Source organism: Euleptes europaea, chromosome 15 (assembly GCF_029931775.1).
Source record: "Euleptes europaea isolate rEulEur1 chromosome 15, rEulEur1.hap1, whole genome shotgun sequence".
Classification (NCBI taxonomy): Eukaryota; Metazoa; Chordata; class Lepidosauria; order Squamata; family Sphaerodactylidae; genus Euleptes; species Euleptes europaea.
Window position 1 is genome coordinate 5,149,714 of NC_079326.1, and position 18,480 is coordinate 5,168,193.

An 18,480-nucleotide genomic window follows, 5' to 3' on the forward strand; every position below is an offset into this window, starting at 1 on the left:
GGTCAATGGAGTTACGGAAGGGGATCCTTTCGTAGGGGAGGGCGCTTCTCTAGAAATTCCTCCAGAACCCAGAATTTCCAAAGTGACAGAGACGACAAGTCCTTTAGTCAACCAAGGCAGTGACGCCAGACAGCAACCGGTGGGGGGCAGACTCAGCCTCTTTCACAACCAATGGTCTACTTCCCATCCAGACCATTGGGTATTTCAGATTGTCTCTCACGGTTATCAAATACAGTTCTACAAAAGACCAGGAGATCGTCTAGTTGTGTCCCCTGTGTCTCGTCAACCAGAAAAAAGGCTCAGAACCTTAGCGGCCATCCAGCACCTGTTGGAGATCAAGGACATAGAATATGTGGTCCCCTCGGAACAATCGTTGGGCATATATTCCGTGTTCTTTACCGTGCCAAAAAGAGACGAAGGATGGCGGGCCATCCTCGATCTGAAATACCTCAACAAGCATGTAACATACCAACGCTTCCTCAGGTTTCTACGCAACGGTCATCACTTTCTAGTCAACCAGAAGAAAAGCCATCTCCCCCCCACTCAACATCTGCGCCATCAAGGGGTGTACATCGACACCGTCGCCAACACTCTGGTTCTTCCGCCCGACAAGATCCGCAAGATTTGCACTCTCACGAGGACAACTATGAAAGCATCCACAGTCCGCCTCATGACCCTGGCAAAATAACAGGGCCTAATGATTTCATGTATTCTGGCGGTGCAGTGGGCTCGACCACACTCCAGGTCTCTTCAGTGGTTTCTCAAGATTTACCAGAAGGATATTCTGATAAAAAGAAACAAGTCTCTTCTCCTTTCTGCCACGACAAGGCGCAGTCTCAAGTGGTGGACAATCCTAGGGAATCTTCAAAAGGGGGTCCACTAAATTCGGCAAATGCCGGTGCAGCTATTCACGGATGCATCTCTTACAGGTTGGGGAGCTACCCTCCAGGGTCAGCCAGCACAGGGCACGTGGTCAACCCAAGAAAAGTGAATGAACATCAACGCTCTAGAGATCCGTGCAATTTATTATGCCCTCCTGCACTTCAAACATCACCTGACCGGAACAGATCTGCTGGTGAGAACGGACAACGTGGCAACCAAGGCTCACCTAAACAAGCAGGGGGGCTCCCGATCCTCTGCTCTACACAGGGAGGCTCTAAAGATCCTATCCTGGGCGGAGACCAATCTATACTCCATCACAGCAGAGCACATTCAGGGAGTTCTCAACGGTGAGTAACCAAGGCTCTTTCTACTGAGAAAGATCCTCTTTGCAAGCTAATCTTTTGCCTGAAAAGCACCCGGGATGGGACGCACAATGTGGTAAAACCACAATCACTTAACCTTAGTGTGGCGCCCTTTCTACACTCTCACAGAGTGCCTACCTCCCCCCACAACCACGCTCTCTCTTAGGTTCAGGTTTACCAGTAGGTCAGGCTGTTACTACTCTTCTTGTCTCTTTTAAAATATAGAGAGAGCCATTTCACACCTCAGGTCCTCTCACTTGCAGAGACATTCACAGACAGGGTGGTCCAGCCCCCTTTACTAACAGGCCCTCACTCAAACACTTCACTGAGTTATTGAGGCTGGGGGTGACCATGAAATCTTTGAGTCCCAACAGGGGGTTCACAACCCAAATTGTTCACTTGAAGGTATTAAACATTTTAAGACAACTTGTGTCCTGAGACGTGCCCCCAGATTGCCACCCCGGGACTAGCCCAATCCCCAGGACTCACCTGATACGAGGTCCAATGGGCCACCAATGAGTGTCCACCCAGCTTAACCCCAAATGCAGGGCTACTATCTCTAGAGGGGGCCAAGCCACCCAGAAATGGTGCAATGGCCATGGGAGTAGGGCAAGGGTCTCCCCGGCCGGTGCTAAGAGGAGACGATGCCTCCTCTCCCTTGCTAAGGGGCCATCAGCATGTTAAACCCGGTGGCTAACCACTGGGCAGGCTGCCGCTGGGTGACAGTAAAGCCCCATAGCATGAGTCCCATTAGGACCATGCCCCGCCACCCAACAGCTGATGGGGGGGAAGGAGGGGCGGCACACTGATCCCACACCAATGGCGAACAGCCGGGAAGGGCCTAGATGGAGCTTCCCTATATGAACTCAGGGGCAGGGTCAAAGGGAGGTGTGTGGGGAGTAGAGCCCTCAGCTACCCTATAAATACGGCAGTAAGATGCTGAGGCCAAGAAGGAGGTAGGCTGCCAGAAGGTGCCCAAGACAGGTAATGTGGCAGTCCAGAGCTTGGAGGAGAGTTGTGGTTCCTCCAGCTCTGATTTTGAGGCCAAGGAAGTGCCTGCTGGGAGCAGTGAAGGAATGGTTGAGGAACTGAAGCCTCACAACGTGGTGGAGGATGTGGGCAGGGGAACCACATTACAAGTTCACAAGGTTGGAAGAAACCACAAGGGCCATCCAGTCGAACCCCCTGCCATGCAGGATCCCACAATCAAAGCACTCCCGACAGATGGCCATCCAGCCTCTGCTTAAAGACCTCCAAAGATGGGGACTCCACCACCCTCCGAAGCAGCGCATTCCACCGTCGAATAGCCCTCACCGTCAGAAAGTTCTTCCTAATGTTTAGGTGGAATCGCTTTTCTCTTAGTTTAAATCCATTACTCCGTGTCCTAGTCTCTGGAGCAACAGAGAACAAGCTAGTTCCCTCATCAACATGACATCCCTTCAAATATTTAAACATGGCTATCATGTCACCCCTTAACCTTCTCTTCTCCAGACTAAACAAACCCAGCTCCTTAAGTCTCTCCTCATAGGGCATGGATTCCAGACCTTTGACCATTCTGGTCGCTCTCCTCTGGACACGCTCCAACTTGTCAACATCCTTCTTAAATTGTGGAGCCCAAAACTGGACACAGTATTCCAAGTGAGGTCTGACCAATGCAAAATACAGTGGTAGTATTACTTCCTTTGATCTAGACACAGTACTCCTATTGATGCAGCCCAGAATTACATTGGCCTTCATAGCCGCCATATCACACTGTTGACTCATGTTCAGTTTGTGGTCCACGAAGACTCCCAGATCTCTTTCACATGTACTGTTGTCAAGCCAACTATCTCCCATCCTGTACCTGTGCCTTATGTTGTTTCTGCCTAGGTGAGGTACCTTACACTTCTCCCTATTTAAATCCATTTTATTGCTTATGGCCCAGCTCTCCAGTCTATCAAGGTCATTCTGAACTCTGACCCTGTCCTCTGGGGTATTAACTACCCCTCCTAACTTGGTGTCATCTGCAAATTTGATTAGCATATCCTCTATTCCATCATCCAAGTCATTTATAAAAATATGAAATAGTACCGGTCCCAGGACAGACCCCTGTGGCACCCCACTGGTCACTCCTCTCCAGGATGAAGCTGTGCCATTAATGAGCACCCTTTGGGTTCGGTTGGTCAACCAATTACCAATCCACCTGACAGTAGCAGTGTCCAGCCCACATTTTACTAGCTTTGTTTCAAGAAGAAACATTATGGTGACTCTTTCCTCATCTACCAACCCCCCCCCCCCGGGGTGGCCTGGGACTCAACCAGTGTTGTGACCCTTGGTGCTGCACCCAGTTCCTGGTTCGCCTGATCCTTGTGCTGAGCCAAGGGATACCATGGGCCCTAGAGCCCTGGGACAAGGGACTTCAACTGATTTAGCTCAGTTTGGGCAATGGATGGTGGAATACCAGGGCCGCCTGATGAGGGAAATGGTGCATCAACATCAAGAGGCCCAGGTGGTTCTGATGGAAGGTTTGCATTGACTGGAAGCAGGTCGAATGACCCCCACTGGGGCCTCCGGGGAGGCTGTGGCAGGGGCCACTCAGATGCCACCCAGTCCTTTAACCAAACTAGGACTGGAGGATGAAATAGATGGATTTTGGAAGCTTTTGAGCAGATGGCTGGAGCCACCAGGTAGCCCCAGGACCACTGAACCTTCATATTGGGACCCTACCTCTCAGTAGACGCACAGGCCACCTTGAAAGCATTACCACAAGAGGACAGTGCCAACTACAACCACCAAAAACCCACCGTCCTGGACTGATATGAGGTCTCCACCGATACATATAGGCTGAAATTCAGGGCCCTATCCTGGAAGAAAGGTGACTGGCCCCGGGCATTTGTGAATGCCCTGAAGAATATGGCATTCTGGTGGTTTAAACCTGTGACCCAGGCACAGAAGAACATCGTGGATCAAGTACTGATGGACTAAATGTCTCTAGTGGTCCCCGCCTGGGCTCAGGAGTGGCTTGCATAAAACAAGCCTTCAACTCTGGCTGACGCGACTTTCCTCTTGGAAAATGTTATGATAACCGAACTCAAAGACAACACTCAAGAGCCGACCTAGACAGACGTTCAGCCTGACATCCTGGGAGATCTGAACTGGCTGGGATGGGGGAGAGGTTTGTTATGGCTGCCCACAAAAGCTGTTGTCCGGCCCTAGAACTAGACCCGATGTTGGGAGAACCAAAGGGGGATGACCCGACCGAAAGGACAGCGAGCCGCATAAAGGCCATGCTTCACATGTGGTCACTGGGGACACCTCCAGCAGAAGTGTCCCCTAATGGAATGCGGCCTTGGGCATGAGGAGGTCATGCAGGTGGCCGCACCATCTTCACGTTCTCCTCCACTCCATGTTAGTGTGAGACTACAAGGCCTCGATTTACAAGCCCTGGTGGATTCCAGTCCATCCATCTCAATGGTAGTCACCCACCTCCTTCAGGATGACATTCCCAGCTACATGCCGAACTGCAGTTGCGTGCTTTCATCAGCACATAGAAGAGTACCTCATGGTCAAGGTCTCACTTACCTGGAAAGACAAAGTGTACAAAAAGGAAGTGGCCTGAGTCCACAGTTTACCCTATCCCATCTTGATCGGACAAGACGTGCCCTGTTTTGCTGAAGTGTTACAAACGTTCTCCCCTTTTCCATGTAATACCAACATGCCAGTCCAGTGTACCCTTGGCCCCGAGCCCAGTACCTCAGTGGGAGATCTAGAAGTGAGTTGATGCCTGCCGACCCAGTGACCACCATGGACTCTGACTCATGGATAAGAGATCCTGCTTTTGTGCTTACTCAAAACCAGGACCCTTCCTTAAACACCCTTCGAGAGCTAGTAGTGGAGAGGGAGGGACAAGTAAGGGATGAGAGGAGGGTGGTATGGTTGCCCCGCATACGCCAAGAAAATGGGGTATGGTATAGGGTGGTAAAGGAGTGGGACAGGGAAAGGTGCCAACTTTTGGTCTCCTGGCTCTATCAGGTCCGGATGATAGAGGTGAGTCATGACCACTCCTGGGCCAAACACCAAGAGTTACAAACACCTTGGCTAGGATTCTGGAATGGTTCTTTTGGCCTACCATATCCAGAGATGTCAAACAGCATTGTTGCTCCTGCCCTCAGTGCCACAGGTGGGATCGAAGGTCACCCCTCCAGCCCCCTCCACCCCTTAACCCTCATTCACACCCCTTTTGAATGTGTGGCCATGGATTCTGTAGGGTCCCTTCCCCGTACAGCCTGGGGCTCCCACTACCTACTCATTATTGTGGACTATGCTACTCAATACCCTGAAGCAATTCACATTAGAAGCATGCAGGCCACTTCTTCTTCAAAGGATTACCAAAGGAAATCCTCACAAGATCGGGGCACCTCATTCATGGCCACCCTCACAAAACAACTGTATTGGGTTCGGGGGATATGACAGATCTTTATGTTGGTGACCCACCCCCAAATGGACAGTCTGGCTGAGAGGTTCAACCAGACCCTCAAAGGGCTGCTGAGGAAATTGGCCGGGGACAAGCCCAACCAATGGGATCTGTACATTGACCCGGTCTTGTTTGCTGTAAGAGTCGTCCCAAGCCTCTATTGCCAGCTTGGAGAGCTTTAAGAGGGGAGTGGACATATTCATGGAGGAGAGTGGTATTCATGGCTATTAGTTAGAATGCTAGTCGTGCTGCATACCTATTCTCTCTAGTATCAGAGAAGCATGCCTATTATTTTGGATGTGGTGGAACACAGGCAGGATGGTGCTGCTGCAGTCGTCTTGTTTGTGGCTTCCTAGAGGCACCTGGTTGGCCACTGTGTGAACAGACTGCTGGACTTGATGGGCCTTGGTCTGATCCAGCGGGGCCTTTCTTATGTTCTTATTGGTACACCCCATTTGAACTTTTGTACGGGAGATGACCCTGGGGAATAACAGGGGTGGTTGAAGGTCAGTGAGTGGGTGGAGCCTCTGACAGAACAAGGTTACGAGGCCCCCAGGTATATGCATCTATTCCAGGAAAGATTGGCCACAGTCCACAAGTTAGCACAGCGGAATTTGGAACAAGTGCAGATAGCCCAAAGAGAGCACTATGATAAGAATGCTCAGAGTCACGTATTGGCTGAGGGGACAGGTGATGGTCAGAGATAGAATTTTTGGGCCCAGTAAGGGCCAATCTTAGCATGAACCTTATGAATTAGTGAAAACCATGCTCTTATGAGGTGCAATGTGGACCCAGGCCTCATCATCAGAAACACATGCATATCAATGATTTGAAGGCATGGGTCCCATGGGAAGCTGCAGGTGAATGTCACCTAGGCGACCAACCCCTGGACTTGCCCGACAGTGAACTGCCGGGTGTCCCATGGATCCACACATAGAGGAGCCTTTGATCAACAACGGACTTTCCTCCCAACAACGCCAACAACTGGCCACACTACTTCAGTCAGTACCTCCAGTCTTTTCATTGACACTGCAATGCACAGAGTGGATTGAACATGCCATTCGTACATGGCCAGAGCAGGTAGCCATACCCCATGGCGTCTGGTCCCCCATGACACTGGGAGGCCATTAGTGAGGAGGTCCAGAAAATGCTACAGATTGACTTAATTGAAACTTCTTGGAGTGCATGAAGGAATCTGGTGGAGTCATGTATACCGACATCTTCGAGTCAGGTATTGGAGCGGTCTTAGCTCAAGAATACGAGGACCAAGAACACCCAGTCCTCTTCCTGAGCCGCAAATTACAGTCTGCTGAATGAAAATATGCCATGGTGGAGAAAGAGGCTTTGATGGTCAAATGGGCGATTGGGGCATTGCAGTATTACCTAACCAACAATCTTTTCACCTTGGTCACTAACCACAAACCGCTGCTTTGGATGTCAAGGTAAAGGAACACAATGCTTGTATTTTACAATGGTACCTGTCTTTACTCCCCTTTAATTTCATGGTTTGTCACCAGCAGAAAGCATAGCATGTCAACTCTGACTAAATGTGGCGGGTCTTTGAGCCCATCAGCGACCAGCAACCTCTAAGGGAGAAGGTATATCCCAAGATTAACCCCCAGACCACCGCCCCGGGACTAGCCCGATCCCCAGGACTCACCTGGCACGAGGTCCAATGGCCCACCAATGGGCGTCCTCCTGGCTTAACCCCAAATATAGGGCCGCTGTCTTAAGAGGGGCCCAAGCCACCTGGGAAAGGTGCAGTGGCTGTAAGAGTCAGGCAAGGGTCTCCCCAGACGTTGCCCAGAGATGCGGCCTTGCTAGGGGGCCAGCAGCAGCAGCCCTGGCAGTTTGCATGACGCCACAAGAGCTCCGCAGCACAAGTCCCATGTGGACCATGCGCCGCTGCCCAACAGCTGACACGCAGGTAGTAGGGGTGGCACGCTGATTCCACGCCAAAGGCATGTAGCCAGGAAGGCCTCAGATGGGGCTTCCCTATGTGGACTCAGGGGTGGGGTCAAGGGGAGATAGGTGGGTAGCAGAGCCCTCATTACCCTATAATAAATACAGCAGTAAGATTCCAAGGAGGAGGTCGGCTGCCAGAATGTGCCCAAGATGGGTAATGTGGCAGTCCAGAGCTTGAAGGAGAGTTGTGGTTCCTCCTGCTCTGATTCTGAGGCCAAGGAAGCACCTGCTGGGAGCAGTGAGGGAACAGTGGAGGGACCAAAACCTCACAACTTTATTATGCCATGGCCAAAGAATCATAAGAACATAAGAAAAGCCATGCTGGATCAGACCAAGGCCCATCAGGTCCAGCAGTCTGTTCACACAGTGGCCAACCAGGTGCCTCTAGGAAGCCCACAAACAAGACGACTGCAGCAGCACCATCCTGCCTGTGTTCCACAGCACCTAATATAATAAGCATGCTCCTCTGCTACTAGAGAGAATCCTTACTAATTACAAAGTTACAAAGCATTCCTCTGAGTCCCACCCCTCTGTATACATGTACTCATACGCCTTTTTACATCATTGTTACATCATCTCGTTCCCCACTACTAACATGCCATAGCAACCCAATGCATCCAATCATCTTCTGAAGCCCACTTTCATAGGTAATGGCCTACCACACAGGTCTAAAACTTGTTTTTCCATAGACTTATAGCCTTGGCTACTGATAGGCAGCTATACTCAGCCGATTGGAACCACTTCTACGTTTCTTGTTATTCTACTATCATGTACAAAAATTCATTCTTAGCTCTGGGCAAGATAAAAAATGGCATCAATCATGCTGACAGGCAATTTTTTCCTTCAGGGGCTCATACACTGTTCCATTCACATGCTGCCAACATTTATTCATATCTGAAAACATATATAGGCTGATATATTCACTGGTGTGTTTGTGTGTCTTTCCCTGAGACACGCAGCTCACAGGGTTAAACAAAAAAGGAGTTAACTTTTATTTATGGTTTCAGCATAAAACTGGAGAAAGTAAGGTAGATGTTACAATGTTTTCCCCCCTGCTGTGCCACCAGAGGGCTTTTTTGAGCTTTAAAAAAATAGTTGCCAGTAATGGTATACAATCTGTTGGCATATTCTGCTAATCCAGACAGTTTGCTAATATGCTTGAAGTATGTTCTTTCTGGAGAGATTGTACTAGCCAGATCTGGGGGTGGGGGGGAACATACCAAGGACAGGAAAAACATGGAAAATGGATGATTAGAGGATGTCATGTGGATGCTCAAACACAGACAGACAAAAATCACTGCCATTTGGAAGTCATAGAGAAGAAAAATCTCTGTGTGGATGCTATGTTTCAAGCACCACATCAACCACACAAGAACATAAGAAAAGCCCTGCTGGAACAGACCAAGGTCCATCAAGTCCAGCAGTCTGTTCACACAATGGCCTCTAGGAAGCCCCCAAACAAGACCACTGCAGCAGCATTATCCTGCCTGTGTTCCAAAGCACACAATATATTAGGCATGCTCTTCTGATCCTGGAGAGAATAGGTATGCATCATGACTAGTATCCATTTTTACTAGTAGCCATCTCCTCCATGAACGAGTTGGCAACCATCACCACATCCTGGGGCAGGGAGTTCCACAATTTAACTATGCGTTGTGTGAAGAAATACTTCCTTTTATCAGTTTTGAATCTCTCACCCTCCAGCTTCAGCAGATGCCCCCTTGTTCTAGTATGAGAGAAGGAGAAAAGTTTCTCCCAGTCCACTCTCTCCATACCATGCATAATTCTATAGACCTCTACTATGTCTCCCCTTAACTGCCTTCTTTCCAAGCTGCTTTAAGTGTTAACTGCTTCTCATAGGGCAGTTGCTCTAGTCCCCTGATCATTTCGGTTGCTCTTTTCTGCACCTTCTCAAGCTCTGCAATATCTGTTTTTAGGTGTGGTGACCAGAACTGTACACACCTGAAGCTTCTGGTGATCACTCCATGCCTTTTTCCCCAGTAAAGGAATAATTGTGCAGGTGTCTATGGACAATATGGCCACAAAGTACCATGTAAACAAAAAGGGGTACTGCATCTGTCTCTTTTTCCTGATTAGCCTGTAGCATCACACCATAGCATTTTACATTGTTGGCAAGAACAACACTGATAGATACACTGACCACAATGGGACTTGTCCACAAACTGTCCCTTAAGATATCTCACGTGAGACCAGTCTTCACTTACAGTATCACATCCAGTGTGGATCTCTTTGCTTTACTAGACAATGCCAAGTATGGGAAATTTTGTATAGGAGAAGACTGTTAGATGGCCATCTGTCAGCAATGCTGATTCTGTGACCTTAGGCAGGTGATGAGAGGGAGGGCATCTTGGCCATCTTCTGGTCACTAGGGGTGTGGAGGGGGGAGGTAGTTGTGAATTTCCTGCATTGGGCAGGGGGTTGGAATTGATGGCCCTGGTGGTCCCTTCCAACTCTATGATTCTATGATTCTATGACTGTTATCTGCCCAGAGCTCCAAATCTGCGGTGACAGCATCATGGCAGGATTCTGCACCTAGATATAGATACCCTTGGAGGATAATTCCAGATTACCACTTTCATATACCATGAGGAATGTATGACTTAATGTCAAAAGCTATATATGTGATATTCTTACAAATGCAAATAGAAGTGTCTTCATGTCTTCACTGCTGGCCAAGGATAAGACCTACTTATATGTCCATGGAATCTCCATTCTGTAATACGTTCTCCTTCTGAACTCTCTTGGGATAGTCTTTGTTCCCCCAAGAAGAAGTACAATCTTCTTCCTCTTCCCCAACAGCTAGTTAATAGCAACAACTAGATTCGAGTCCAGTAGTTCCTTAATAGCAACAAGTGATCCTCAGAACCATCGGTGGAATTGAGTTGAACACCAAAGTCACACTAGTATATAGATGAGGTATTTCCTTTTCCTGAAATGCAGTTTGGAGTCATAAGTTGCCTAGTTAAAATAAACATTCTGTGATGGCCTAGTTATCTGCAAACTGTCAGACTTCAGTTCCTGTAACTCTGAGACCAAGAGCCCTAATACACTAAATATATTATTCTTACAGCCCTGACCTGGATAGCCCAGGTTAGCTCAATCTAATCAGATCTCAGAAACTAAGCATGGTTTACCCTGGTCAGTATTTGGATGGGAGACCACCAAGGAATACCAAAGTCATGACACAGAGGCAGACAATGGCAAACCACCTCTATTAGTCTCTTGCCTTTAAAACCCTACACGGTTGCCATAAATCAGTTGTGACTTGGAGGCAAAAAAAAAATCTCACATGAACATATGCCTTTGTTATTATTAATCTGTAACAAGCTAGTGAAAAATGTAGGAAGGAAAGAATATCTCGGTTTTTTAGAGAGGAAAGGCTGCTTTTTCAAAGTCCATTGGGATCAGACATGTGCCACAAGACACTTATGGGTGCAATTTACTTTTTATAAAAATCGAGAATGCCCAGTCATACTTCTTCCATCAGTATAACTGTGAAGCTAAAGATTTTGGGATGTTATCTGCTACCACATCTATCACTTCTAACATGGTAATTTATGAACAAGTTAAATGGCACAAGTTAAATGGTCAGGACACAGATTGTGGGTGGGGTAGGAGATTTTGCATTTTCTATCCTTTCCTTACATTACTTGAGCCAGTATTGGGTGCCGTCTTCTTATCAATGAATTCTGAGTTTTCTTAAGGGGACTTTGGCTAAAGATTTTAAGTCTTTTCGAAAGACCAATGTTTACTGGATTACCCCTTTCTCATGCTTGTTAATGCCTTGAAGGAATTCTACAGAAATGTAACTTTAGGGGCACTGAATATCTCATTGACTATTATTTGTAGGTTATTTCCAGTATTACCAGGAAATGGCAGAGTAACCCAAAAAGATTTGATTGTTGGAGGATACTTGATACCTAAAGGGGTAAGCTGTACAATGACTTAATGAAAATAGCAGGAAAAAGTAAAGTTGCAGATTTTCTTTTGGTATATGAATCAGCTGTGACTAGAAAAAATAATCTGTGAAATATTCTAGGTTAATCCTATTCATTTGAAAATATATATATTTTCTTTTATTTTCAGTCAAGCGTCAGTATAGTGTTTCTTGATTTGTTTCAGTGCAAGAACTGTTTAACTTGAAAGAGTACCCCTTTTAATAATTATATTTTTCTTGGCTTGTCCAATGGTTTTTGAATTCCAATAATAACTGTATATCCTTGTGGATACTCTGCAAAATAATTATACGTAATATATTTGCCACATGTTTTGGTATTCTAAAAATTATGATTAGTTGATTAGCCTGTGTGTTGGGGTTTGGTAGATTGTTCTGTAACATGTTTGTTTCATCAGACCCAGCTGGCACTCTGCCATTATGCTACATCATACCAGGAAGAGAATTTTCCATTGGCACATGAGTTCCAACCTGAGCGCTGGCTAAGGAAAAACCATATGGACAGGGTAGATAATTTTGGTTCTATCCCCTTTGGTTATGGTATTCGAAGTTGTATAGGAAAGAGAATTGCTGAACTGGAAATTCACCTGGCACTAATACAGGTAAGCAGGGTTTAACTATTAGAACTTACCTTCATGCTATGCTAACTTCTATTTTGTAAGTACAAAAGTCCTGGTTAGACTACTCACATTTTTTAAAGTTTGGAATAATTATTGTTTCTGCAGAATTAGGGCCTGTAAATGTAGTGGCAGTAAGTGACAAGCAGCACAACCGTTTCTAACACCAGTGCAGGGGCAGTGTAACTAGTTAGTATCCTATATTCTCTCAGCAGAGAAAATAAATTCCAAAAAATATCTATCTCCAAGGGTGGGGGCTGAGAGCATAGCAACTTCAGTTGGAATCCCCAGCAATGCTACCCACATTGACCAATCATGGAGTGGCATGCTGACGAAGCCCTCAGGCCAGCCATATATGGCAGCCAACCAATGCAGACTGTCATCAACACGTCTAAGAGCACTCTTGCTCCCATCTACCTAAGGAACACAACAAGAGAAGGGACAAAGGAAACAGAGCAACCTTTTGTATTATACCCAATAGGAGCCTTGTAATTATAACAGTCCTAGGAAATCTGGTGATGGTGGGGATTTAGCTTTCCTACTGTAAACACATTTCCTTTTGACAGGTGGGCAAAAAGGGAAGGAATCATGACCACTACAACTGTATCACCCAGCACTTCCATAGCTCACTTCCCAGAGGAAAGGCCACAGAATTCCATCATTTTACACGGCAGTTTGGGTCCCAGGTCCCAGGTTATAATACCCTGCGGAATAAATTCTTGTGAGGCAAGGAGGAGAAAGACTCTATCATAGCAAGAAGAGAACACAGAACATTCAGAGAAGCCATTCTTGTCATCTCTCCAAACCCTTCTTATCTCCTACTGAGGAAAAGGACATAAGCAGAAAACAAAAATGAAGGGCTCAAATCCCACTAAGGGGAAATTTGGAATAAAGCAAAAGTCACTTTTTGGCCAACAGCAAGGACTACAACTTGCACGCTGCAGAGCATTCTTTGAACACTTCTTAATAGCGCACACAGGAAAAAGCATTTGGAATCTTCCATTGGTCCTGATTAGGGGTGTACCAAAAAAAAAAAGAAGTAAATTTTGGGTTTATTGGGCCTGGGTTTTTTTTTTTGGTAAATCCAAAATAAGCTGAATGCCCATACTGGTAAATGGGTATTTGGCTTTATTTCTGGATTTACCAGAAAAAAATTGGGTCCATTTTAGCCAATGGAATTTTTTTTTCGAAGCTCCTGTGGGGGCATTTTTCAAGGTAGAGTTCCCAAATTTTCAGGATAACTTCCAAAGTTTGGTGAAGATTGGGTCAGAGGGACCAATTTTATGGGCCCCCAAAGTAGTTCCCCCCATTCCCCATAGGAAAACATTGCAAACTTCACAAAGTTTACCATGCTTTTCTGTGGAGGGGGGGTGTGACCCCCTTCGGGACCCCATAAAATTGGACCCCCTGTCCCAATCTTCACCAAACTTCGGGGTTCATGCAAGGAGAGTCCCTTGAAGCTACCCTGAAAATTCAGGACCCCCTCAAAAATGCTACCACAGGAGCTCTAAACAAATCTCCATAGACTACAGTGGCCTTATTTCACAACAAAGAATATGTGCTGGGAATTGCCAAGCAAACTTTCTCATCATTGGTTTCAGTGGGCCAATGCAAAGCAATGGGAGGGCAGGTCTATTGCTTTACATGGGCCCATTAATGATGAGAAAGCTCCAGTGGAAAAGCGGAGAGGCAAGCCAATGCCTCCCTCCCCAAGAACTAACGCAAGCCATACACAACCAGAAATCAACCCAATCCAGCAGCACAGCAAACCACATAGAGAAGTCTAACAGAGTGGACTCTTTACAAAAACCCTTAACCACACCACACCACAACAAAATCAAAGGTGGGGGCACTTTTGCCATCCCAAACGACACCACAATCCTACACTATGCATAGGACGGAGGCCAAACACCAGCACTCAGGCATGCTCTGGCGGCACACGCCCAACAAAACCCATGTCCAGTCACACAATGCAAGGTAGCTGGAGGTCTGGGGGCACTGCTGCCAGCCCAGATGTAGTGCCAAGCCAATCTGACGCACATGGAAAAACCTAACAGCAACTAGGCATGCAACAAAGATACATACCCACAATTTTCCCTTGGAAGGAAGGCCTCAGAAAGAGGGAAGGGGGTTCGTTATGTACCCATATGCTTCTCTCTCTGCAGTCTCGCACACCATCACAGCCCATGAAGGTGAAACTTTGGTGCTGTGGCTACCTTTCATAATCGCTGGTTTTCCTATTCCCACCTTCCACCCCTGCAAAGAAGAAAGTTAGAGAGGAAACACTTGAATAGCTTCATTATTATTTTAGCCACCCATTTGGTTTCTGCTGTGTAACATTTAAATTGCTGGCCCCTATCCTACGCATCCCTTTCATCTCTGAAGAGATGCATTAAGCTCGGCATGCAAATTTGGTTTGGGGTGCAAGTCCAAGGGGCTGAGTGAGCTGAGAACCACCTTCAACATTCCCCTGTGCCACACAGCCATGAAGGGTCAATGGAAGCTTTGGTGTGCATGCAGGTGAGTTTGGGGTGGCATTAGGGGTTAGGGAGGGCACCACCAATCAAATTGGAAATCTGACATGCCACTTGTTTCTAATTATGACTTTTTATTCTGGGAAGAGCGTTTCACCCCAACTTTCCAAGACAGACTCTGTAGAAGCCAAATAACTACCTTCTTTAGTGAAGACGGCTTACTATCTTCTTGCAAACAAGCAGTGACAAGACTCAATCTGCAATTAGTTATCATGGCTAAATAAATCTTCATGTTCAGAGATAGCATACCTCTGAATACCAGTTGCTGGGGACCAAAAATGTGAGATGTTGGTTTCATGTCCTTTTTTTGAGTTTCCTGGAAATACCTGTTTAAGATGCTGGACTAGATGGACCTTTGGTCCGATCCAACAGGGTTCTTCTTAGGTTCTTGTATTCTAGCATGGTCGTAGATTTTACAAGAAAGATGATAGTAGGAAAGATGCTAGGAATTAAGAATATTATTGTAGCTTTATCCCCCTATAGATATGTGCTTATTCTAATCGTGTTGCATTTCCCCCCAGCTGCTTCAAAATTTTGAAATAAAGATTTCTTCCAAAACTAAATCTGTTTGTGCCAAAACCCATGGATTATTGACTCCAGCAGATTCCATCAATGTGAAATTTGTAGACAGGAAATGAGAGTGGAACCTTCAGAAAGCCTGTACTATACACTCCATAGCCTGACCTGTGACTGAAAGGCATAGATTCTCTTAACTACCGTGGAATTTCTGAGAAGCACATCAGACTTTGGATGCCCACTTAGAGGTTTATTCTTCTTCTGGTAATACCAATTCATATGGAGCATTATGGAAGTACAAGCAATATTCTTCCCCCACCCCCCCACCAGACGACTACATTGCCTTGAGAAACAATGAAGGCAACGTATCAAATCATTTTTAAAAGAGTATTTTATTATATTTCTTTCCTTTACGGTTCCTTTGGAAGGATCAAGACATTCACCACAAACAATCTCAATTCTATTAGTCAACCTGTGATCACCATCATATTTTCTTCTTAGTGCCTTTTTGAAATGAATATGTTGGCTGTGGTTCTTTTTCAGTTCATTGGAAAATAAATTTACTATTTCATCAAAAATTAAGGAAATTGCTCAAATACAAAAATATTTTAAAGAAAATGATGAAACTGCAGCCTCAGCGTATATGGATTCAAAAGTTCAAATCCTGCTTCCTTAAAGTGTTTCAAACAAATTTAAAAAAACAAATATATTCTGAAACAGTAGTAAAGTTAGCCTGCCAGAGCTAAAATAACAGAGTATTGTGGTACTATTGTGGCTGCATAAACTTTCATGAATCAGAATGTGATGAAGTGGTCTCTGAATTATGAAAGCTTCATGTAACAGTAAATTTGTTATTATTTAATGAGCCACAAGACCCTTTGGTTTTTAAAGAGAATGTAAAGTTTATGTAAAATTAAGTCAAATAGAGATTAAATGTATTCATTTTTATTTACATTTAGTACACATATCAGTTTATTTTTAAAAGAAAGGTTTAACTTTGCAGGCTTTATTGCAGCGTTATACTGTTGCTCATTTTTACATAAAACCTTATGGTTTGTGTGGGCTTCTGTCCCCTCTAGGATAGATGTGTAAATGTCCCGGTGTCGTTGTGTACTTGAGAATTATGCACTTTGTTGTAGTTGTTTATCTAAACAATTGTATATCAGTTAATGAAAACTAGAGGAGAAGTTAGTTTGAGAATTTGACTATTTCAAGATTAGAAGGCAGTGATGTGACATTTATCAGAAATCCTTATTTAGGAGAATGCCTTATTTTGAAGCCATTTTATGCCTTCAAAGTTGTAAAATCACATTCATCGTGGGCATTACATTGCAGCTGTAGACTTTAAAACGTTTATATTTTTGGGCACCTGGTACTACCAGTCTCAGTTTTGCACTAATTTTCCATATATATGAGAAGGATGATGCCCAACTTTCTCAGGAAATCTTTTCTGTGTCTCTGGGAACTATCCACAAGAAAAATGTCAACATAACTTTTAAATCTTGTTTTCAGTAGGCAGGATTGCTTCCATCATATTCCCTGAACCTGTTCAAGGAGGGGTCAGGGATTTAAGCTCTGATTCTGAGCTAGAATTCCTTGGAGACCTTCATTTTTTATGGTTACAATAGCATGGGACTGTTTTTAAAAAATGTTTAATTCTGATTTTTTTGTACTGGCAATCTTTTCTAAGTTAATGCTTCATATCATATAAAAAGGAATTAAAGTATAAACATTTTAATAATTTCTTACTGTTGTTTAAAAACTTTTAATTACTTTGGTAAATGTTCCTTTTTGTGCCTTAGTCATAATAAAATATTTATAATTCAAACCTGGCTTTTGTCCGAAAATGTTGCAACTATCACTCTTTCCTACTCAACAAAAGCAGAAGCTTTTTCCTGCCTTATACTAGCAAACTCAACAAACTGTAGGCAACCAAGTCTTTCTATTGTACAACAGCATTTGTACTTCTTTCTAAGGATTGTCTTTACATAGCAAAAGCTATCAATAGTATAATTAGGATTTTCTTTAACCTTCTGATACATTAAAGCCAGTGCAGATGGTTTGGGCAAAGGATTTTCATTACATTTATGACTTTTCCCTGAAAGGACCAATTGTGCAGCCTGTGGAAGATCTTATGTTTATACCTTGCTTTTCTCCCTAACAGGGGGAGCTAAGATAGCTTACAACATTGTTTTATCCTCCTCCATTTTATACTCACAACAGCCACCTTGCAGTGTCGGTTAGTGTCGTAGTCTCCCAGCACACCCACACCGCAGTTTCAAACCTCACGGGCAAATCCAAAGGTACTCTGAATACCAAGTCCAAGGGTTCAAGCCCAGGTCCAGACAGAGCAGACAGTTCTCCGCAGGCTCAGCTAGATCAGGAGTAGACAGACGTGTTGCTTCCACACAGCTATGCCCTTTCCAGCTGCTTCTAAACAGGACACCACTCAGGCAGCCTGTAACAGTGTGCACCTGCCAGCCACCTCAGACCTACTCCTGAAAACACTCATCCCCGCTGTCAGTGTTGGGTCGGTGTTGAGCTGCTAGGTGGCCATTTTACCTCCTGCCCTCCACTATTCCTAAGGCTCTGGTGATGAGGGGCTGGCTTCCCACAGTTGGCTCAGGGCTGGAGGGCTGAGGGGTGGCTGGACTGGTTCCTGGCTGCAGGTTTGGATCTGGTCCCGAAGGGGTTGCTTCTTCCTGTGCCCCTTCAGCTGCTGGCTGTGGATAGAAGTCAGGGCTGCTGGCTGACTCTTTGTCAGAGGAGTCATTGGTATCCCCTGGACCTAGCTTGGACATGACACTATTCTCCCACAGTGGCCTCCCCACCACCTGGGGCCAGGCCAGGCTTTTGCAGGTAGGTACAGTGGAACCGGTGAAACAGAGCAGGTGTGTGGACGTTCCAAGAATGGTCTTCAGGCCCATACCCTTTCCAGTTGACCAGGTATTGAAGCCCGCCCAGCTGTCGCTGAGAGTTCAAAATCTGGGGCACTTCAAACTCCTCATGACCTTACATGATGACAGGCAGTAGGGTCTGTGCCGAGGGCTGCAAAGAATGCAGGGGTGAGACAGGGACCAGCAGGGATCAATGGGAACACAGGGTGGATCGGGAGTGCCTGGGGGAGTGGCAACTGGTAAGCCACTGGGTCGACTTTATCCATGTTGGGGAAAGG

General features: G+C 45.7%; 1 protein-coding gene across 1 annotated transcript in view; it reads left to right on the forward strand.

Annotated features, from left to right (window-relative positions):
* Window positions 1–15,440, forward strand: part of LOC130487860 (cytochrome P450 27C1) — a 43,703-nt gene extending 28,263 nt beyond the window's left edge. The window contains exons 7-9 of the mRNA XM_056861405.1: window positions 11,533–11,611; window positions 12,037–12,240; window positions 15,311–15,440. Of these exons, the coding sequence (XP_056717383.1) occupies window positions 11,533–11,611; window positions 12,037–12,240; window positions 15,311–15,427 (400 nt within the window). The 3' untranslated portion in view covers window positions 15,428–15,440. The remainder of the gene's footprint in view (window positions 1–11,532; window positions 11,612–12,036; window positions 12,241–15,310) is intronic.
* Window positions 15,441–18,480: the final 3,040 nt, after the last annotated feature.